At 54.9% G+C, this 23,243-nt stretch overlaps 1 protein-coding gene across 2 annotated transcripts in view; it reads right to left on the bottom strand.

Moving 5' to 3' along the window:
- Positions 1-23,243, bottom strand: part of MROH1 (maestro heat like repeat family member 1) — a 160,114-nt gene that overhangs the window by 5,722 nt on the left and 131,149 nt on the right. For both annotated transcript variants that reach the window (XM_054057729.1, XM_054057730.1), the window contains 8 exons: positions 20,989-21,126; positions 19,549-19,663; positions 12,905-13,051; positions 12,165-12,353; positions 10,047-10,193; positions 9,831-9,965; positions 7,646-7,748; positions 6,089-6,154 (listed from right to left, as the gene is read on the bottom strand). In XM_054057729.1, coding sequence (XP_053913704.1) covers positions 6,089-6,154; positions 7,646-7,748; positions 9,831-9,965; positions 10,047-10,193; positions 12,165-12,353; positions 12,905-13,051; positions 19,549-19,663; positions 20,989-21,126 — 1,040 coding nt within the window. The remainder of the gene's footprint in view (positions 1-6,088; positions 6,155-7,645; positions 7,749-9,830; positions 9,966-10,046; positions 10,194-12,164; positions 12,354-12,904; positions 13,052-19,548; positions 19,664-20,988; positions 21,127-23,243) is intronic.

Below are 23,243 nucleotides of genomic sequence, written 5' to 3'. Positions count from 1 at the left end.
GGGACTGGGAGAGCTCCTGGGGTTGGTGGGACTGGGAGATCTCCTGGGGTTGGTGGGACTGGGAGAGCTGCTGGGGTTGATGGGACTGGGAAAGCTCTTGGGGTTGGTGGGACTGGGAGGGCTCCTGGGGTTGGTGGGACTGGAAGAGCTCCTGGGGTTGGTGGGACTGGGAAAGCTCCTGGGGTTGGTGGGACTGGAAGAGCTCCTGGGGTTGGTGGGACTGGAAGAGCTCCTGGGGTTGGTGGGACTGGAAGAGCTCCTGGGGTTGGTGGGACTGGAAGAGCTCCTGGGGTTGGTGGGACTGGGAGAGCTCCTGGGGTTGGTGGGACTGGGAAAGCTCCTGGGGTTGGTGGGACTGGGAGGGCTCCTGGGATTGGTGGGACTGGGAGAGCTCCTGGGGTTGGTGGGACTGGGAGGGCTCCTGGGGTTGGTGGGACTGGGAGAGCTCCTGGGATTGGTGGGACTGGGAGAGCTCCTGGGGTTGGTGGGACTGGAAGAGCTCCTGGGATTGGTGGGACTGGGAGAGCTCCTGGGGTTGGTGGGACTGGGAGGGCTCCTGGGGTTGGTGGGACTGGGAGAGCTCCTGGGGTTGGTGGGACTGGAAGAGCTCCTGGGGTTGGTGGGACTGGGAGAGCTCCTGGGGTTGGTGGGACTGGGAAAGCTCCTGGGGTTGGTGGGACTGGAAGAGCTCCTGGGGTTGGTGGGACTGGGAGAGCTCCTGGGATTGATGGGACTGGGAGAGCTCCTGGGGTTGGTGGGACTGGAAGAGCTCCTGGGGTTGGTGGGACTGGGAGAGCTCCTGGGGTTGGTGGGACTGGGAGAGCTCCTGGGATTGGTGGCACTGGAAGAGCTCCTGGGGTTGGTGGGACTGGGAGAGTTCCTGGGGTTGGTGGGACTGGGAGGGCTCCTGGGGTTGGTGGGACTGGGAGAGCTCTTGGGGTTGGTGGGACTGGGAGAGCTCCTGGGGTTGGTGGCACTGGGAGGGCTCCTGGGGTTGGTGGGACTGGGAGAGCTCCTGGGGTTGGTGGGACTGGGAGAGCTCCTGGGGTTGGTGGCACTGGGAGAGCTCCTGGGGTTGGTGGGACTGGGAGAGCTCTTGGGGTTGGTGGGACTGGAAGAGCTCCTGGGATTGGTGGGACTGGGAAAGCTCCTGGGGTTGGTGGGACTGGAAGAGCTCCTGGGGTTGGTGGGACGGAGAGGGCTCCTGGGGTTGGTGGGACTGGGAGAGCTCCTGGGGTTGGTGGGACTGGGAGAGCTCCTGGGGTTGGTGGGACTGGGAAAGCTCCTGGGGTTGGTGGGACTGGGAGGGCTCCTGGGATTGGTGGGACTGGGAGAGCTCCTGGGGTTGGTGGGACTGGGAGAGCTCCTGGGGTTGGTGGGACTGGGAAAGCTCCTGGGGTTGGTGGGACTGGGACGGCTCCTGGGGTTGGTGGGACTGAGAGAGCTCCTGGGGTTGGTGGGACTGGGAAAGCTCCTGGGGTTGGTGGGACTGGAAGAGCTCCTGGGGTTGGTGGGACTGGAAGAGCTCCTGGGGTTGGTGGGACTGGGAAAGCTCCTGGGGTGGTGGGACTGGGAGAGCTCCTGGGGTTGGTGGGACTGGGAGGGCTCCTGGGGTTGGTGGGACTGGGAGGGCTCCTGGGGTTGGTGGGACTGGGAGAGCTCCTGGGGTTGGTGGGACTGGAAGAGCTCCTGGGGTTGGTGGGACTGGAAGAGCTCCTGGGGTTGGTGGGACTGGAAGAGCTCCTGGGGTTGGTGGGACTGGAAGAGCTCCTGGGGTTGGTGGGACTGGGAGAGCTCCTGGGGTTGGTGGGACTGGAAGAGCTCCTGGGGTTGGTGGGACTGGAAGAGCTCCTGGGGTTGGTGGGACTGGGAGAGCTCCTGGGGTTGGTGGGACTGGGAAAGCTCCTGAGGTTGGTGGGACTGGGAGAGCTCCTGGGGTTGGTGGGACTGGGAGAGCTCCTGGGGTTGGTGGGACTGGGAGGGCTCCTGGGGTTGGTGGGACTGGGAGAGCTCCTGGGGTTGGTGGGACTGGGAGATCTCCTGGGGTTGGTGGGACTGGGAGAGCTGCTGGGGTTGATGGGACTGGGAAAGCTCTTGGGGTTGGTGGGACTGGGAGGGCTCCTGGGGTTGGTGGGACTGGAAGAGCTCCTGGGGTTGGTGGGACTGGGAAAGCTCCTGGGGTTGGTGGGACTGGAAGAGCTCCTGGGGTTGGTGGGACTGGAAGAGCTCCTGGGGTTGGTGGGACTGGGAGAGCTCCTGGGGTTGGTGGGACTGGGAAAGCTCCTGGGGTTGGTGGGACTGGGAGGGCTCCTGGGATTGGTGGGACTGGGAGAGCTCCTGGGGTTGGTGGGACTGGGAGGGCTCCTGGGGTTGGTGGGACTGGGAGAGCTCCTGGGATTGGTGGGACTGGGAGAGCTCCTGGGGTTGGTGGGACTGGAAGAGCTCCTGGGGTTGGTGGGACTGGGAGAGCTCCTGGGGTTGGTGGGACTGGGAAAGCTCCTGGGGTTGGTGGGACTGGGAAAGCTCCTGGGGTGGTGGGACTGGGAGAGCTCCTGGGGTTGGTGGGACTGGAAGAGCTCCTGGGGTTGGTGGGACTGGGAAAGCTCCTGGGGTGGTGGGACTGGGAGAGCTCCTGGGGTTGGTGGGACTGGGAGGGCTCCTGGGGTTGGTGGGACTGGGAGGGCTCCTGGGGTTGGTGGGACTGGGAGAGCTCCTGGGGTTGGTGGGACTGGAAGAGCTCCTGGGGTTGGTGGGACTGGGAAGAGCTCCTGGGGTTGGTGGGACTGGAAGAGCTCCTGGGGTTGGTGGGACTGGGAGAGCTCCTGGGGTTGGTGGGACTGGAAGAGCTCCTGGGGTTGGTGGGACTGGAAGAGCTCCTGGGGTTGGTGGGACTGGGAGAGCTCCTGGGGTTGGTGGGACTGGGAAAGCTCCTGAGGTTGGTGGGACTGGGAGAGCTCCTGGGGTTGGTGGGACTGGGAGGGCTCCTGAGGTTGGTGGGACTGGGAGGGCTCCTGGGGTTGGTGGGACTGGGAGAGCTCCTGGGGTTGGTGGGACTGGGAGAGCTCCTGGGGTCGGTGGGACTGGGAGAGCTCCTGGGGTTGGTGGGACTGGAAGAGCTCCTGGGATTGGTGGGACTGGGAAAGCTCCTGGGGTTGGTGGGACTGGGAGGGCTCCTGGGGTTGGTGGGACTGGGAGGGCTCCTGGGGTTGGTGGGACTGGGAAAGCTCCTGGGGTTGGTGGGACTGGGAGAGCTCCTGGGGTTGGTGGGACTGGGAGGGCTCCTGGGGTTGATGGGACTGGGAGGGCTCCTGGGATTGGTGGGACTGGGAGGGCTCCTGGGGTTGGTGGGACTGGGAAAGCTCCTGGGGTTGGTGGGACTGGGAGAGCTCCTGGGGTTGGTGGGACTGGGAGAGCTCCTGGGGTTGGTGGGACTGGGAGAGCTCCTGGGGTTGGTGGGACTGGAAGAGCTCCTGGGGTTTGTGGCTTCCAGAGGGCTCCCAGGAATGGTGGGTCTGGGAGAGCTCCTGGGATTGGTGGGACTGGGAGAGCTCCTGGGGTTGGTGGGACTGGGAGGGCTCCTGGGGTTGGTGGCTTTGAGAGGGCTCCCGAGGGTGGTGGGACTGTGAATGCCCCCAGGTATGGTGGGACTGGGAGAGCTCCTGGGGTTGGTGGAACTGGGAGGGCTCCTGGGATTGGTGGGACTGGGAGAGCTCCTGGGGTTGGTGGCTTCCAAAGGGCTCCCGAAGGGTGGTGGGACTGCGAAGGCTCCTGGTGAATCCCAAGGGTTCCTCCTTCCCCGCCCCCGTGAGCTCAACGGCCACGGATGGAGCTGAATTCCCCCGGGGGGGACCGGCGCCGACGTTTGCCGAGGCCAAACCATCTCGGATCCCCCCGATGTCCTAACTCCTGGCTCACTTCCCATTCCTGAGCCAAATCCCACCCCAGGTAGTTTTTCCTAACAGTAAAAATCCAATAATATTTTTTCCAGGAGCTTCTTTATCCGTCGCAGGAACCTTGGCCGCTTCCCAAGCCCTCATCCCACCTCCAAGGAAGCTCTTGAGATCTTTCTCCATGGATTTCTCCGCCCGGTTCCTCCTCCTGGTGGAACCCCCCAACTCCAAAGCTTCTCCAGGGGTGGGCGGCATCACCCGAACCCCCTTTAGATGCCACCAGGTTGAGCTGCTCCACACGGGAAGCGCGGTGGAACCCAATCCCGACGTTCTCGCTCCGGCGATTACTCACGGATTCTCTTTCACTTCTTTCAAAGAGACCAAAGTTCTTCTGGAAGGGTTCCGGGAGCTCAACGGAAAGAGCGTTTTTCCTTTTTTAGTGCTTTTTTGAAGCTCTCTTGGAAGGAGCGGAAAGTTTCCATGCGTTACTCCACGCTATGAGGTCACCGTTGACAGGGGGAAAAAATTCCCTGAAATCCAGGAAAATGACTTCGCCACGGTCCAAAAAATGCCACCAGCTTCAACGTGGGGGTTGAGGAGCTCCTCCGAACTCGGATCGGTGGAGGTGAAATGCGCTCGGAGAGTCCTCTCCTGCTCGGATTGAGCTCTTGCAAATGCCCTGCGGGACTCCAGGGAGGTGGGGTTGGGGTTGGAGCCACCAACGGAGGAGATGGAGGTTGGGGAGAAGCTCGGTGGGGTCCTGAGTCCCCATGGGTGCGATGTTGGGGTTGGAGCCACCAACGGAGGAGATGGAGGTTGGGGAGGAGCTTGGTGGGGTCCTGAGTCCCCATGGGTGCGATGTTGGGGTTGGAGCCACCAATGGAGGAGTTGGAGGTTGGGGAGGAACCTGTGGGGTCCTGAGTCCCCATGGGTGCGACGTTGGGGTTGGAGCCACCAACGGAGGAGATGGAGGTTGGGGAGAAGCTCGGTGGGGTCCTGAGTCCCCATGGGTGCGATGTTGGGATTGGAGCCACCAACGGAGGAGATGGAGGTTGGGGAGAAGCTCGGTGGGGTCCTGAGTGCCCATGGGTGCGACGTTGGGGTTGGAGCCACCAACAGAGGAGATGGAGGTTGGGGAGGAGCTCGGTGGGGTCCTAAGTCCCCATGGGTGCAATGCTGGAGTTGGAGCCACCAACGGAGGAGATGGAGGTTCTGGAGGAGCTCGGTGGGGTCCTGAGTCCCCATGGGTGCAACGTTGGGGTTGGAGCCACCAACGGAGGAGATGGAGGTTGGGGAGAAGCTCGGTGGGGTCCTGAGTGCCCATGGGTGAGATGTTGGGGTTGGGGCCACCAACGGAGGAGATGGAGGTTCTGGAGGAGATTGGCGGGGTCCAGAGTCCCCATGGGTGCGACGTTGGGGTTGGAGCCACCAACGGAGGAGATGGAGGATGGGGAGGAGCTTCGTGGGGTCCTGAGTCCCCATGGTGCGATGTTGGGGTTGGAGCCACCAACGGAGGAGATGGAGGTTCTGGAGGAGATTGGTGGGGTCCTGAGTACCCATGGGTGCGACATTGGGGTTGGAGCCACCAACGGAGGAGATGGAGGTTGGGGAGAAGCTTGGTGGGGTCCTGAGTCCCCATGGTGCAATGTTGGGGTTGGAGCCACCAACGGAGGAGATGGAGGTTGGGGAGGAACCTGGTGGGGTCCTGAGTGCCCATGGGTGCGATGTTGGGGTTGGAGCCACCAGCTGAGGAGTTGGAGGTTGGGGAGGAGCTCACTGTGGTCTTGAGTCTCCATGGATGTGACCATGGGGTCAGAGCTGCTGGTTGAGGACCACGGAGCCTTGCAAGGCTGCAGGGCGTGAGGTTCACTTGACGCCCACCAGTAGATCCTTCTGCCGAGGTGGCCACCACCTTGGCCCCACGATTCCCCCCCCAGATGCCACCTCATCATTCCCATTCCGACATCTCAACCCCTTCGCCATTCCAGCTTGGACTTCCATCCCTGCTCCTCATCCCAGCCCTCAACCTCTCGCTTCACCGGCTGACCAGGAGGACATCCCTGGTGTCCCACACCACATCCAAGGTGACAATGGAGATGGATCCCACCGCATCCCAGAAGGAGCAGGAAGCCATTGTCCTCCAGCTCCAGGAGGTCACCTCCTGTCAACCAAAGCCACCGTCGGCACCACCTGCTCACCCGATAGGAGTTGGTCCAAGTCCACTTGCTGGCAGTGATCTTCATCCACGTGAAGCACGAGGAAGCCTGGAGAAGAAGGATTTCAGAGTCAGGGCTTGGTCTGGATCCCACCGAGAAGGTCCACATCCCAAGGGATGGGATCACATCATAGAATCATGGAATGGGTTGGGTTGGAAGGGAACTCAAAGCCCATCCAGCTCCAACCCTCCACCATGGGCAAGGATGGATGAAGAAGCTCCAAACCCCATCCAACCTGGCCTTCAACACCTCCAGGGATGGGGTGTCCACCACTTCCCTGGGCCACCAGGGCCTCCTCACCCTTCCAGGAGAACATTTCTCCCCAAGATCTCACCTCAATGTCCCCTCTTGGACCTCAAAACCGTTCCCCCTCATCCTATTCCTGATCAAAAGGTGCTCCTCAGCTTTCCTGGAGACCCTTTCCCTACTGGAAGCTGCTCTAAGGTCTTCTCCAGGCTGGACAACCCCCAACTCTCTCAGCCTGTCCTCATACAGAAGGTTCTCCAGCCCTCAGATCATCTCCGTGGTCTCCTCTAGATACATTCCAACAGCTCCAGAAGTGCTTCCAGAAGACCTCAGTGCTTCCAGAAGACCTCAGTGCTTCCAGAAGACCTCAGGGCTTCCAGAAGACCTGGGTGCTTCCAGAAGACCTGGGTGCTTCCAGAAGACCTCAATGCTTCCAGAAGACCTCAGTGTTTCCAGAAGACCTCAGGGCTTCCAGAAGACCTGAATGCTTCCAGAAGAACTGGGTGCTTCCAGAAGACCTGAATGCTTCCAGAAGACCTCAGTGCTTCCAGAAGACCTGAATGCTTCCAGAAGACCTGAATGCTTCCAGAAGACCTCAGTGCTTCCAGAAGACCTGAATGCTTCCAGAAGAACTGGGTGCTTCCAGAAGACCTGAATGCTTCCAGAAGACCTCAGTGCTTCCAGAAGACCTGAATGCTTCCAGAAGACCTGAATGCTTCCAGAAGACCTCAGTGCTTCCAGAAGACCTGAGTGCTTCCAGAAGAACTGGGTGCTTCCAGAAGACCTGAATGCTTCCAGAAGACCTCAGTGCTTCCAGAAGACCTGGGTGCTTCCAGAAGACCTCAATGCTTCCAGAAGACTTCAGTGTTTCCAGAAGATCTGAGTGCTTCCAGAAGACCTCAGTGCTTCCAGAAGATCTCAGTGCTTCCAGAAGACCTCAGTGCTTCCAGAAGATCTCAGTGCTTCCAGAAGACCTGGGTGCTTCCAGAAGACCTGGGTGCTTCCAGAAGACCTGAGTGCTTCCAGAAGACCTGGGTGCTTCCAGAAGACCTCAGTGCTTCCAGAAGACCTGAGTGCTTCCAGAAGACCTCAGTGCTTCCAGAAGACCTCAGTGCTTCCAGAAGACCTCAGTGCTTCCAGAGGACCTCGGTGTTTCCACCATCCTCATCCATCCATGGTGGCCTCCCAGCAGGGACCAGAAGGATTCCCAGGACCACAGGGATGGACACAGAGCCCCTTAGAAGAAGAGGACACTCAGGAGAAGCTGGAGGAGGAGGACACACTCATCCTTACCGATGAACATGGGCGCAGCCGCTCGGATGTCCACCCAACTGCTCTTGAAGTAGAAGAGGTTGGTTGAGATGAGGCGGTTCAGCATCTCGGGGTACGTCTGCATCTGGAAGAGAAGGAGCCAACGAGGAGGTCACAGCGGCCATGGGACCGGTGGCCTCAAGCATTGACACCATCCCCTGGAAGCCCTGAGATCCTGGTGGTGGAGCTGAGGGAAGCCCGAGAAGACACTTAGGGTGGAGGAAACGCCCTCTGAAGACCACGTGGGAAGGACCGAGAGGACCTCATGGAGCAGCAGCAGCAGCGCAGGAGCCAATGAATCATAGAATCATGGAAGCAGTGAGGTTAGAGAAGACCTCGAAGCTCATCCAGTTGAGGTGTCTCAACCCTGAGCCTTCTGGGCCACGTGGGCACGGCTCGTGGTCAGCTGCTGGTGACCTGCGCTCCAGGGACATCTCCATGAGAGAGCTTCGAGGTGTTCTACCCCAAGGCTGGAGTGTTGGTGGGGTTGGTGTGACCCAAGGAGAGCCTTCCTGCCCTCCATCCATGGATCCATGTCCAGAGGCCTCTGTAGACCCTTCCTGCCCTCCAGCCCATGGATCCATGTCCAGATCCCTCTGCAGAGCCTTCCTGCCCTCCAGCCCATGGATCCATGCTCAGATGCCTCTGCAGACCCTTCCTGCCCTCCATCCATGGATCCACCCTCAGATCCCTCCGTAGACCCTTCCTGCCCTCCATCCATGGATCCATGCCCAGATCCCTCCGTAGACCCTTCCTGCCCTCCATCCATGGATCCATGTCCAGATCCCTCTGCAGACCCTTCCTGCCCTCCATCCATGGATCCATGCTCAGATCCCTCTGCAGACCCTTCCTGCCCTCCATCCATGGATCCATGTCCAGATCCCTCTGCAGACCCTTCCTGCCCTCCAGCCCATGGATCCATGCCCAGATCCCTCTGTAGACCCTTCCTGCCCTCCATCCATGGATCCATGCTCAGATCCCTCTGTAGACCCTTCCTGCCCTCCAGCCCATGGATCCATGCTCAGATCCCTCTGCAGACCCTTCCTGCCCTCCATCCATGGATCCATGCCCAGATCCCTCTGCAGACCCTTCCTGCCCTCCAGCCCATGGATCCATGCCCAGATCCCTCTGTAGACCCTTCCTGCCCTCCATCCATGGATCCATGCTCAGATCCCTCTGTAGACCCTTCCTGCCCTCCATCCATGGATCCATGCCCAGATCCCTCTGCAGAGCCTTCCTGCCCTCCATCCATGGATCCATGCTCAGATCCCTCTGTAGACCCTTCCTGCCCTCCATCCATGGATCCATGCCCAGATCCCTCCGTAGACCCTTCCTGCCCTCCATCCATGGATCCATGTCCAGATCCCTCTGCAGACCCTTCCTGCCCTCCATCCATGGATCCATGCTCAGATCCCTCTGCAGACCCTTCCTGCCCTCCATCCATGGATCCATGCTCAGATCCCTCTGCAGACCCTTCCTGCCCTCCAGCCCATGGATCCATGCTCAGATCCCTCTGCAGACCCTTCCTGCCCTCCAGCCCATGGATCCATGCCCAGATCCCTCTGTAGACCCTTCCTGCCCTCCATCCATGGATCCATGCTCAGATCCCTCTGTAGACCCTTCCTGCCCTCCAGCCCATGGATCCATGCTCAGATCCCTCTGCAGACCCTTCCTGCCCTCCATCCATGGATCCATGCCCAGATCCCTCTGCAGACCCTTCCTGCCCTCCAGCCCATGGATCCATGCCCAGATCCCTCTGTAGACCCTTCCTGCCCTCCATCCATGGATCCATGCCCAGATCCCTCTGCAGACCCTTCCTGCCCTCCAGCCCATGGATCCATGCCCAGATACCTCTGTAGACCCTTCCTGCCCTCCATCCATGGATCCATGCCCAGATCCCTCTGCAGACCCTTCCTGCCCTCCAGCCCATGGATCCATGCCCAGATCCCTCTGTAGACCCTTCCTGCCCTCCATCCATGGATCCATGCTCAGATCCCTCTGCAGACCCTTCCTGCCCTCCGGAGGTCCACACTGCTTTCATCCACCCAACCTGGTTTCACCTCCAAACTCTCTGAGGGACCACCTGATCTCCTCAAAGCCATCTCGGGCTGCACCGCTCCCCGCGGGCAACGTCGACTGTGGTGTCGGTGGTTCCGTAGCTGCTCACCAGGTGTTTGCAGACGTTGTTCATGAACTCTCCGTAGTGAAGACTCCGTTCTTCCCGCAGGTGGTTGAGGAACATGTCACAAAGCCCTTCGCAGCCCATGTTGGGACCACACATGCGCAGAGCGAACTTGCAGGCCTACGACACAGAGAGCTCAGCGTCCCACGGGATGTCCACGTCATGGTGGAGGAACCTCAAGAGGAACAGCTGAGAACTCACCTTGACCACCTCCGGTTTGGGATCCTGGAGGTGCAGCAGCAGCGTCACCAACCCGTTGAAGATCTGCTCGAAGAAGGCTTCGCCTTCGCTGAATTTGGTCAAGTTGCCGAAGAGAACGATGGACGACTGGCGAAGCTCAGGTTGCTCCTGCAAGGAGGTAGGAGAAGCCGGATCAGCGGGAAGTGACCTGTGAGGAGCATCTCCTGCTCCAAGCACAGCTCCTCCCACCACCCAGCGCCACGCTTCTTCAGGCTGGAAGACGTTGGAGCAGCAGGAGAAGTGTTAGCAGCTGCCCTGATCCCTCAGCACCACCACCTTCCATGGTTGCTTAGATGATAGGAGATGATTCTTCAGCCAAGGTTTCCATGGGCTGAGGACAACCTCTGTTTGGATCCATGCTCAGATCCCTCTGGAGACCCTCCTACCCTCCATCCATGGATCCATGCTCAGATCCCTCTGTAGACCCTTCCTGTCCTCCATCCATGGATCCATGTCCAGATCCCTCTGTAGACCCTCCTACTCTCCATCCATGGATCCATGCCCAGATCCCTCTGGAGACCCTTCCTGCCCTCCATCCATGGATCCATGCCCAGATCCCTCTGCAGACCCTTCCTGCCCTCCATCCATGGATCCATGCCCAGATCCCTCTGCAGACCCTTCCTGCCCTCCAGCCCATGGATCCATGTCCAGATCCCTCTGTAGACCCTTCCTGCCCTCCATCCATGGATCCATGCTCAGATCCCTCTGTAGACCCTTCCACCCAATGACTCCTCAAAAGCACAGCTTCATGGTCTTCATTTGGACCACCACCATCCCCGCTGGCTCCTGCTGGTCCAGATCCCACCTGAGCCAGCAAGGAGCACCTGAGGACCAAGGGCTTCACATCTCAGCCAGTTCCCACCATAAGAAGGAGGAGAAGAAGGTGGACAACTCCTGGCTGCAGCTCTGCTCCTCTGAGATGGAGCAACGGAGAAGATGATGGTGCCGAAGGCGAAGTGTGGGGTGAAATAAAGGCATGGCCAAGGGGGAAAGCTCCTGGTGGGACCAGCAGAGAAGATGACAGCCCTGAAGTTGGGAGCATAGCAAGAGCCTGGATGAGGGATGATGCTCCTGGTGGGACCAGCAGAGAAGATGACAGCAAGTTTGCAGATGACACCGAGCTAAGTGGGGCAGTTGCCACACCGGAAGGACAGGGTGTCATCCAGAAGGACCTGGACAGGCTGGAGAAGTGGGGCTGGGAGAACCTCATGAGGTTCAACAAGGCCAAGGTCCTACACCTGGGTTGGGGCAATCCATGGTTTTGATCCAGGATGGGGGATGATGGGATGGAGAGCAGCGCTGAGGAGAAGGACTTGGGGTGATGGGGAGGAGAAGCTCAATGTGAGCCACAACGTGCGCTCACAGCCCAGAAGGCCAACGGTGTCCTGGGCTGCATCCAAAGCAGCGTGGCCAGCAGGGACGGAGGGGATTCTGCCCCTCTATTCCTCTCTTGGGAGACCTCCTCTGGAGGATTGGGTCCAGGTCTGGAATCCTCAACAGAAGAAGGAGATGGAAGTGTTGGAACGGGTCCAGAGGAGGCTCCAAGGATGATGGGAGGGTTGGAGCACCTCCCATACGAGGACAGGATGAGAGAGTTGGGGTTGTTCACCCTGGAGAAGAGAAGGCTCCGAGGAGACCTTAGAGTGACCTTCCAGTACCTGAAGGGGCTCCAGGAAAGCTGGGGAAGAACTTCGGCCATGGGCATAGAGTGATAGGATGAGGGACAATGGATATAAACCGGAGAGGGGCAGATTTAGACTGGACATGAGGAGGAACTTCTTCACCATGAGAGTGGTGAGGCCCTGGAAGAGGTTTCCCAGGGACGTTGTGGCTGCCCCATCTCTGGAGGTGTTCAAGGCCAGGTTGGATGGAGCTTGGAGCTCCTGATCCAGTGGGATGTCCCTGCCCATGGCAGAGAGGGTGGAACTCGATGGGCTTTGAGTTCCCTTCCAACCCAAACCATTCTATGGTTCGATGTGCCCACACCACCCAAACAGACTCCTGCATCTCCGACACATGAGGTCCACCTCAGTAAATGGTCCATATTGGACATCCGGACAAAAGTAAGAGCTGCCTTACGCTGTCGAAGAAGGGCCGGATCCTGATGGCGATGTGAAGGAGCATGGACTGGATGTCTCTTTCCTCCAGGTGATCCAGGAGCTTGGAGAGACCGGACATGGCCTCCAGCGCAATCAGGTTGTGAGGGTCGTCTTTGTCATCCATGCCGTTGACCATGGACGCCAGGAGCTTGGCGCCGTGTTTCCTCACCTGCAACGCAACCCCAGAGGAGAGGTCAGGCTGGAGGGTCTCCAGAGGGATCTGGGCATGGATCCATGGATGGAGGGCAGGAAGGGTCTACAGAGGGATCTGAGCATGGATCCATGGGCTGAAGGGCAGGAAGGGTCTGCAGAGGGATCTGAGCATGGATCCATGGGCTGGAGGGCAGGAAGGGTCTGCAGGGGGATCTGAGCATGGATCCATGGGCTGGAGGGCAGGAAGGGTCTGCAGAGGGATCTGAGCATGGATCCATGGGCTGGAGGGCAGGAAGGCTCTGCAGAGGGATCTGGGCATGGATCCATGGGCTGGAGGGCAGGAAGGGTCTACAGAGGGATCTGGACATGGATCCATGGGTTGGAGGGTCTACAGAGGGATCTGGGCATGGATCCATGGGCTGGAGGGCAGGAAGGGTCTGTGGAGGGATCTGGGCATGGATCCATGGATGGAGGGCAGGAGGGTCCCACCAGCATCCTGGTGGCTCCCTTCTCCCACCCAGCCCCAAGCAGGACCTTTGGTCCAAGCAGCGCGGCGGTCGCTCTCACCTTATCCGGCGATCCCGAGGCAATGTTGCCCAGTCCGCGGAGAGCCAGCATCCGCACCAACAAGCACGTGTCCTTCTGCCTCCCCGTCATGTTGTCCATCATGGTTTCCAGCAGGATCAGGTCATTCACCACGTTGTTGTTGAGGAGCTAAAGGAGGAGAGAAGCCCTCAGCATTCCAACAAACCTCTTATTCCAACAAACCTCTTATTCCCAGCAGGTCCTGCATCCCTGATTTGACCCCTGGCTCTCCTTGGATCTTCATTCCATAACCAGGTCATCCCAAGGTAGGGCCAAGGGAGTCTTCAGCTTCTCCATCCCTTGGTTGGGACTTGGATTTGGGGAACCTGTGATGATTTGTAAATGGAGAAAACCACGGATCCCAACTTGAGAAGAAGGGAGAAGCTCCAACAGCTGCCCACGAAGCCTCCACAAAAGCTAAATCCTCACCTCCAAGATCTTCCTGCCAGGTGAGATCATAAAAACATGGAATGTTTGGGTGGGAAGAGACCTCAAAGCCCTTCCGGTTCCACCCTAGGCAGGGACACCTCCCACTGGATCCGGTTCCTCCGAGCCCCATCCAACCTGGCCTTGAACTCCTTCAGGGATGGAGGAGCCACCACTTCTCTGGACAACCTCTTCCAGGACCTCCTCACCCTCACGGGGAAGAATTCCTTCCTAAGATCTCATCTCAATCTCCTCTCTCGCACCTCAAACCCATTCCCCCTCATCCTATCCTATCAAGAGCCCCTTCCCAGCGTTCCTGGAGATTCCTTTCCCTACTGGAAGCTGCTCGAAGGTCTCCCTGGAGCCTTCTCCAGGATGAACAACCCCAACTCTCTCAGCCTGTCCTCATACGGGAGGTTCTCCAGCTCTCGGATCATCTCCGTGGCCTCCTCTGGACTCATTCCAACATCTCCATGTCTTTCCTGAGCTGAAGGACACGGCCTACGGAGATTTAGAGGGATGCATGGTCAAAGCTCATCCCTGGAGTGTCCACCAGCTCCACCAAATGTGATTCCAAAGCAGTGGAAAGGAACTCGGAGCCCACTGGGAGCGTCTCCAGCGGCTGCGGAGCAGCAGAACCGAGAGCTCTTTCTTCTTGGAGTGCTCCAAGTGGAAGACGTTGGCCAAGGAGAAGCTCAAAGAGAACAACGGAGAAGACCTGGCCGAGGGAGGCGGCAAGGCTGCTCTCCCGCTGACCCTCCTAACGGAGCCTTAGGATGGACATCCATGGGTGGTGAGAGTGGCCACCACAAGGTCCCTGAAGCCAGCATGGAGAACCCATCCCACCAGGATGAGGCAGTGACAACCATCCTGGAGCAGTGGGTGACATCTAGAGACCTCGTGGAGGCCAGGAGAGCAGAAGCTCCTGCCCAGCAGCCCCGTGTTGTCCATCTTCCTCCTTCTCCAGGGGGTCAGTGGGGTACTTCCAGGTTCCATCAGTGGTGGTGGCTCTCCAAATGGTCCATCCTGGAGATGCCGGGATACTCAGCACCCCAGAACCTGATCCCAATCCCACCGGGATGAGGCAGTCACAACCATCCTGGACCAGCAGATGATGTCCCAAGACCTCGTGGAGGCCAGGAGAGCAGAAGCTCCTACCCAGCAGCCCCGTGTTGCCCATCTTCCTCCTTCTCCAGGGGGTCAGTGGGGTACTTCCAGGTTCCATCAATGCTGGTGGCTCTCCAAATGGTCCATCCTGGAGATGCCGAGAGACCCAGCACCCCACAACCTCATCCTAATCCCACCGGGATGAGGCAGTAACAACCATCCTGGACCAGCAGATGATGTCCCAAGACCTCGTGGTTGGCCAGGAGAGCAGAAGCTCCTGCCCAGCAGCCCCGTGTTGCCCATCTTCCTCCTTCTCCAGGGGGTCAGTGGGGTACTTCCAGGTTCCATCAATGCTGGTGGCTCTCCAAATGGTCCATCCTGGAGATGCCGGGAGACGCAGCACCCCAGAACCTGATCCAGGTGTGGGCACAGAGCTTGGGATGGACATCCATGGGTGGTGAGAGTGGCCACCACAAGGTCCCTCAGGCCAGCATGGAGACCTCATCCCACCGGGATGAGGCAGTAACAACCATCCTGGAGCAGCGGATGATGTCCCAAGACCTCGTGGAGGCCAGGAGAGCAGAAGATGCTGCCCAGCAGCCTCTTGTTGTCCATCTTCCTCCTTCTCCAGGGGGTCAGTGGGGTACTTCCCGGTTCCATCACTGCTGGTGGCTCTCCAAATGGTCCATCCTGGAGATGCCGGGATACTCAGCACCCCAGAACCTGATCCCAATCCCACCGGGATGAGGCAGTAACAACCATCCTGGACCAGCAGATGATGTCCCAAGACCTCGTGGTTGGCCAGGAGAGCAGAAGCTCCTCCCCACCAACCCTTTATTGCCCGTTCTCCCTCTTCGGCATCCCAAGAACCTCTCCCCTCCTCATTTCCCCTCTGTCATCTCCGTCACCGTCGGAGCGCGAAGGGACTGAGCTCTCACCTCATCACTTCGGAGCGTGGGGAGACGCAGGCATTCGTTTCCTTCCCCTTTCCAACTTCCCGGTGAGGCAAAGCTCCTATTTTAAACCCTCGAAGGCTACAAAAAAAAACCCTCAACCCCACTCCAAAACCCAAAGCAGATTCTGGGATGGATTCCAAGAGCCGAAGCGGCAGCTCCGGCAGCCAAAGAGCAAATAAAAGCGGTGCCTTAATCCCAGGCTGCTTAAGCAGCCGAGGATTTAGAAGGTGGTTTAGAAGAGGGGGGATACGGTTCTGCGGTGTTGGCAGAAAGGAGGTCCTTTATGTAAGAAAAGCTCCTGGAGTGGCTCCAAGGATTGAAGGTGGTGTGGATGGAGGGGTAGAGTTACAGGCAGAGAGGGGAGAGGACTTGAGTCACTTCATTCCTCGGAGCGGTATGTAAGAATCCGAGAATTCTGGCTCGGAGCGGGGATGTGTGAAGAGGTGGAGTTGGAGGAGGTTTGAAGGGTCTTTCCAAGGCCCAAATGTTCTAATGGTTTCGATGAGACGAAGCGATTCGCTGTCATCGCGGCGATCGGAGGGTCGGGGGTCAATCAGAGAATCGTAGGGTCGTAGAGTCGTAGAATTGTAGAATCATAGAATCATAGAATTATAGAATCATAGAATCGTAGAATCATAGAATCGTAGAATTGTAGAATAATAGAATCATAGAATCATAGAATCTCAGAATCGTAGAATCATAGAATCTCAGAATTGTAGAATCATAGAATCATAGAATCATAGAATCATAGAATTGTAGAATCACAGAATCGTAGAATCATGGAATCATTGAATCATAGAATCATAGAATCAGATAATCATAGAATCACAGAATCACAGAATTGTAGAATAATAGAATCGTAGAATCATAGAATTGTAGAATCGTAGAATAACAGAATCACAGAATCATAGAATCACAGAATCGTAGAATCATAGAAACTCAGAATTGCAGAACTGTAGAATCATAGACTCTCAGAATCATAGAACTGTAGAATCGTAGAATCATAGAATCGTAGAATCGTAGAATTGTAGAATAATAGAATCATAGAATCACAGAATTGTAGAATCACAGAATCGTAAAATCATAGAATCATAGAATTGTAGAATCGTAGAATCACAGAATCGTAGAATCATAGAATTGTAGAATCATAGAATCGTAGAATCGTAGAATAATAGAATTGTAGAATCATAGAAACATAGAATCGTAGAATCATAGAATTGTAGAATCACAGAATCACAGAATCATAGAATCATAGAATCGTAGAATCAGAGAATCACAGAATCATAGAATCTCAGAATCATAGAATCATAGAATTGTAGAATCATATAATTTTGTAGAATCATAGAATCACAGAATCGTAGAATCATAGAATCATAGAATCTCAGAATCGTAGAATTGTAGAATAATAGAATCGTAGAACTACAGAATCACAGAATCGTAGAATCACAGAATCACAGAATTACAGAATCGTAGAATCACAGAATAGTAGAATAACAGAATAACAGAATCACAGAATCATAGAATCATAGAACTGTAGAATCGTAGAATCATAGAATTGTAGAATAGTAGAATTGTAGTATCATAGAATCATAGAATCTCAGAATCGTAGAATCATAGAATCGTAGAACCACAGAATCACAGATTCATAGAATCTCAGAATCGTAGAATTGTAGAATCATGGAATCGTAGAACCATAGAATTGTAGAAACATAGAAACATAGAATCGTAGAATCATAGAATTATAGAATTGTAGAATCGTAAAATCAGAGAATCAGAGAATCGTAGAATTGTAGAATCGTAGAATCACAGAATCGTAGAACCATAGAATCATAGAATCATAGAATCGCAGAATTGTAGAATCATAGAATCGTAGAATTGTAGTGTCATAGAATCTCAGAATTGTAGAATCATAGAATCTCAGAATCATAGAATCGTAGAATCGTAGAATCTCAGAATCGTAGAATCACAGAATCGTAGAATCACAGAATCATAGAATCTCAGAATCGTAGAATTGTAGAATCATAGAATCGTAGAACCATAGAATTGTAGAATTGTAGAATCATAGAATTATAGAATTGTAGGATCGTAAAATCAGAGAATCAGAGAATCGTAGAATCACAGAATCACAGAACTGTAGAACCATAGAATCATAGAATTGTAGAGTCATAGAATCATAGAATCAGAGAATCATAGAATCACAGAATTGTAGAATCATAGAATCATAGAAACATAGAATCACAGAATCATAGAATCGTAGAATAATAGAATTATAGAATTGTAGAATCGTAGAATCAGAGAATCATAGAATCGTAGAATCACAGAATCGTAGAATAACAGAATCACAGAATCATAGAATTGTAGAATCATAGAATCATAGAACCATAGAATTGTAGAATCGTAGAATCATAGAATCAGAGAATCATAGAATCACAGAATCGTAGAATCATAGAATCGTAGAATTGTAGTGTCACAGAATCTCAGAATCGTAGAATCAGAGAATCATAGAATCGTAGAAACATAGAATTGTAGAAACATAGAAACATAGAATCGTAGAAACATAGAATCATAGAATCGTAGAATTGTAGAATCGTAGAACTATAGAATTGTAGAATCATAGAATCAGAGAATCACAGAATCGTAGAATCATAGAATCAGAGAATCGTAGAATTGTAGAATCGTAGAATCATAGAATTGTAGAAACATAGAAACATAGAATTGTAGAAACACAGAATCACAGAATCACAGAATTGTAGAATCGTAGAATCATAGAAACATAGAATCGTAGAATCATAGAATTATAGAATTGTAGAATCGCAGAATCAGAGAATCGTAGAATCACAGAATCATAGAATTGTAGAATCATAGAATCACAGAATTGTAGAATCGTAGAATCGCAGAATCATAGAATCACAGAATCGTAGAATTGTAGAGTCATAGAATCTCAGAATCGTAGAATCGTATAATCATAGTATCTCAGAGTCGTATAATCGCAGAATTGTAGAATCATAGAATCATAGAATCACAGAATCATAGAATCGTTGAATGGTTTGGGTTGGAAGGGACCTTAAAGCCCATCCAGTTCCAACCCTCTGCCATGGGCAGGGACATCCCACTGGATCAGGCTGCTCCAAGCTCCATCCAACCTGGCCTTCAACACCTCCAGGGATGGGACAGCCACCACTTCCCTGGGAAACCTCTTCCAGGGCCTCACCACTCTCATCGTGAAGAAATTCTTCTTTATATTGAGCCTAAATCTGCCCCTCTCCAGTTTATCCCTGTTCCCCTCGTCCGGTCTCTCCAAGACTTTACTAACAGTCCCTCCCCACCTTTCTTGGAGCCCCTTCAGGTACTGGAAGGTCACTCTAAGGTCTCCTCAGAACCTTCTCTTCTCCAGGCTGAAGAACTCCAACTCTCTCAGCCTGTCCTCGGATGGGAGGTGCTCCAGCCCTCCCATCATCCTTGGAGCCTCCTCTGGACCCGTTCCAACAGCTCCATCTCCTTCTTCTGTTGAGGATTCCAGACCTGGACCCAATCCTCCAGAGGAGGTCTCCCAAGAGAGGAACAGAGGAGCAGAATCCCCTCCGTCCCTGCTGGCCACGCTGCTTTGGATGCAGCCCAGGACACCGTTGACCTTCTGGGCTGTGAGCGCACGTTGTGGCTCATGTTGAGCTTCTCCTCCCCACCACCCCAAGTCCTCCTCAAGGCTGCTCTCCATCCCATCATCCCCCATCCTGGACTGAAATTGAGGATTGCCCCCACTCATGTGTAGGACCTTGGCCTTGTTGAACCTCCTGAGGTTCTCCAGCCCCACTTCTCCAGCCTCTCCAGGTCCCTCTGGATGACATCCCGTCCTTCCAGTGTGGCAACCACACCACTCAGCTCAGTGTCATCTGCAGACTGAGGATACACTCATCTCGCCGTCAATATCATTGATAAAGATACGAATATCATTGATAATGACATCAATATCATTAATAAAGATATTAAACAGCACCAGCCCAGAAGAAGTGGAGAAGAAGATGGAGTAGAAGATGGGGTAGAATGTGCTGTGGGTTAACCCTCATCCCGGCTGCTGGCTGGGAAAGAAGGATGGAGGTCTAGGAGATGCTCGGCCACCCGACACCACCCTCTGCTCACCTCAGCGAAGAAGGCGGTGGTGGTGATCCTCTGGCTGTCAAAGACGCTGCTCAGTGTTGGGATGAGGTTCTTCACAATCAGAGGGAGCCGAGGTCCAGCGTGGCGCGCCATCGCCCTGCCAACAGGAGAAGCAGATGTCACTTGGGCTCCTTGGCCACACCGGGGTTGAACCACAGGGGTTTGGAGCACATCCAGGGCTCTGGGAACCACCAAGAACCCAACCCTGGTGCTCCCATGGCTTCGTTTGCACGTGTGGAGCAACGGAGCTGCCTGGTGGACATCCTGGTGGATTCCATGGAGCTCCCATGGCTCCGCTTCAATCCAAGACCTTCTGGTACCCATCAGACTTCCATGAGTGGCGAACAAAGAGTCTGATCCTCTACAGAAGAACCACAAAGCAGCTGAGAGCCACAAAGGTTCAGCCGAGGGGTGAGGAAGTCCAACAACACTTCCAGGAGTGGCTCCTTTGGGCCACGATCTATGATCTCCAGGGATGGAGCATCTATGGCTCCTTTGCGCCACGATCTATGATCTCCAGGGATGGAGCATCTATGGCTCCTTTGCGCCACGATCTATGATCTCCAGGGATGGAGCATCTATGGCTCCTTTGCGCCACGATCTATGATCTCCAGGGATGGAGCATCTATGGCTCCTTTGCGCCACGATCTATGACCTCCAGGGATGGAGCATCTATGGCTCCTTTGGGCCACGATCTATGATCTCCAGGGGTGGAGCATCTATGGCTTCTCTGGGCCACGATCTATGATCTCCAGGGATGGAGCATCTATGGTTCCTTTGGACCATGATCTATGATCTCCAGGGATGGAGCATCTATGGCTCCTTTGGGCCACGATCTATGATCTCCAGGGATGGAGCATCTACGGCTCCTTTGAGCCATGATCTATGATCTCCAGGGATGGAGCATCTATGGCTCCTTTGAGCCACGATCTATGATCTCCAGGGATGGAGCATCTATGGCTCCTTTGGGCCACGATCTATGATCTCCTGGGATGGAGCATCTATGGCTCCTTTGGGCCACGATCTATGATCTCCAGGGATGGAGCATCTATGGTTCCTTTGAGCCATGATCTATGATCTCCAGGGATGGAGCATCTACAGCTCCTTTGGGCCACGATCTATGATCTCCAGGGATGGAGCACCTATGGCTCCTATGGGCCTGATCTATGATCTCCAGGGATGGAGCATCTACGGCTCCTTTGGGCCACGATCTATGATCTCCAGGGATGGAGCACCTATGGCTCCTTTGGGCAACGCCACCACCCTCCAAGGAAACAATTTCTTCCCAAGATCTCATCTCAATTCCCCATTCTTTCAGCTTAAAGGAACGGGAATGGTTGGACCCAATGATCCAAGAGGTCTTTTCCAACCTGTTGATGATTCTATGGAAGAGATACCGGAGAAGCGATGCCACCGTCTTACCCAGCGAGCAAAGCAATGCCATCGTGGTGCCTCTCCGGACTTGCCATCAGCTCCCAACCACCGGTGCTTCCGACAACCTTGGCCACCTCCTCGCTGCCTCCCCGGATCAGCATCACCTTCAGCGTTTCCACGGCCCAACTGGAAAGAGAATCCCAATGGATGGGTCAAGGTTGGATTCCTGCCCCGGAGGAGCGTTGGCAGCTCCCAGGCCTCCAACTCAAGGAATTGGGAAGTGTTGGGAGATGCGGAACGTCTTCAGCTGCTTAAGGATGGGAGGAGTTATGTGAGAGCTTTAGGTGGAGTGAGAGGAGCCCATAATTCACCGCTACTTCCACTTCCACCACGACGTTGGCCGTTAAAGCGATCCAAGAGAAGCGACGGCAAAATAACAAAGTCCAGGACTACTTTATGATCTCCAGGGATGGAGCATCTACGGCTCCTTTGGGCCATGATCTATGATCTCCAGGGATGGAGCATCTATGGGTCCTTTGGGCCACGATCTATGATCTCCAGGGATGGAGCATCTACGGCTCCTTTGGGCCACGATCTATGATCTCCAGGGATGGAGCATCTATGGCTCCTTTGGGCCATGATCTATGATCTCCAGGGATGGAGTATCTATGGCTCCTTTGGGCCACGATCTCTGATCTCCAGGGATGGAGCATCTATGGCTCCTTTGGGCCACGATCTATGATCTCCAGGGATGGAGCATCTATGGCTCCTTTGAGCCATGATCTATGATCACCAGGGATGGAGCATCTATGGCTCCTCTGGGCCACGATCTATGATCTCCAGGGATGGAGCATCTATGGCTCCTCTGGGCCACGATCTATGATCTCCAGGGATGGAGCATCTACGGCTCCTTTGGGCCACGATCTATGATCTCCAGGGATGGAGCATCTATGGCTCCTCTGGGCCACGATCTATGATCTCCAGGGATGGAGCATCTATGGCTCCTTTGAGACACTATCTATGATCTCCAGGGATGGAGCATCTATGGCTCCTTTGAGCCACGATCTATGATCTCCAGGGATGGAGCATCTATGGCTCCTTTGGGCCACGATCTATGATCTCCACGGATGGAGCATCTATGGCTCCTTTGAGCCACGATCTATGATCTCCATGGATGGAGCATCTATGGCTCCTTTGGGCCATGATCTATGATCTCCAGGGATGGAGCATCTACGGCTCCTTTGGGCCACCATCTATGATCTCCAGGGATGGAGCATCTATGGCTCCTTTGGGCCATGATCTATGATCTCCAGGGATGGAGCATCTATGGCTCCTTTGAGCCACGATCTATGATCTCCAGGGATGGAGCATCTATGGCTCCTTTGGGCCACGACCTATGATCTCCAGGGATGGAGTATCTATGGCTCCTTTGGGCCATGATCTATGATCTCCAGGGATGGAGTATCTATGGCTCCTTTGAGCCACGATCTATGATCTCCAGGGATGGAGCATCTATGGCTCCTATGGGCCACGATCTATGATCTCCAGGGATGGAGCATCTATGGCTCCTTTGGGCCACGATCTATGATCTCCAGGGATGGAGCATCTATGGCTCCTTTGGGCCACGATCTATGATCTCCAGGGATGGAGCATCTATGGCTCCTTTGGGCCACGACCTATGATCTCCAGGGATGGAGCATCTATGGCTCCTTTGGGCCACGATCTATGATCTCCAGGGATGGAGCATCTATGGCTCCTTTGAGCCACGATCTATGATCTCCAGGGATGGAGCATCTATGGCTCCTCTGGGCCACAATCTATGATCTCCAGGGATGGAGTATCTATGGCTCCTTTGGGCCACGATCTATGATCTCCAGGGATGGAGCATCTATGGCTCCTTTGAGCCATGATCTATGATCTCCAGGGATGGAGCATCTATGGCTCCTTTGGGCCACGATCTATGATCTCCACGGATGGAGCATCTATGGCTCCTTTGAGCCACGATCTATGATCTCCATGGATGGAGCATCTATGGCTCCTTTGGGCCATGATCTATGATCTCCAGGGATGGAGCATCTATGGCTCCTATGGGCCACGATCTATGATCTCCAGGGATGGAGCATCTATGGCTCCTTTGGGCCACGATCTATTATCTCCAGGGATGGAGCATCTATGGCTCCTTTGGGCCACGATCTATGATCTCCAGGGATGGAGCATCTATGGCTCCTTTGGGCCACGATCTATGATCTCCAGGGATGGAGCATCTATGGCTCTTTTGGACGGAGATGAGATCTTGGGAAGAA

Source organism: Cuculus canorus, chromosome 2 (assembly GCF_017976375.1).
Source record: "Cuculus canorus isolate bCucCan1 chromosome 2, bCucCan1.pri, whole genome shotgun sequence".
Lineage (NCBI taxonomy): Eukaryota > Metazoa > Chordata > Aves > Cuculiformes > Cuculidae > Cuculus > Cuculus canorus.
Note: the sequence above shows the minus strand (reverse complement) of the source record. Positions and strands in the feature narration are given on the sequence as shown.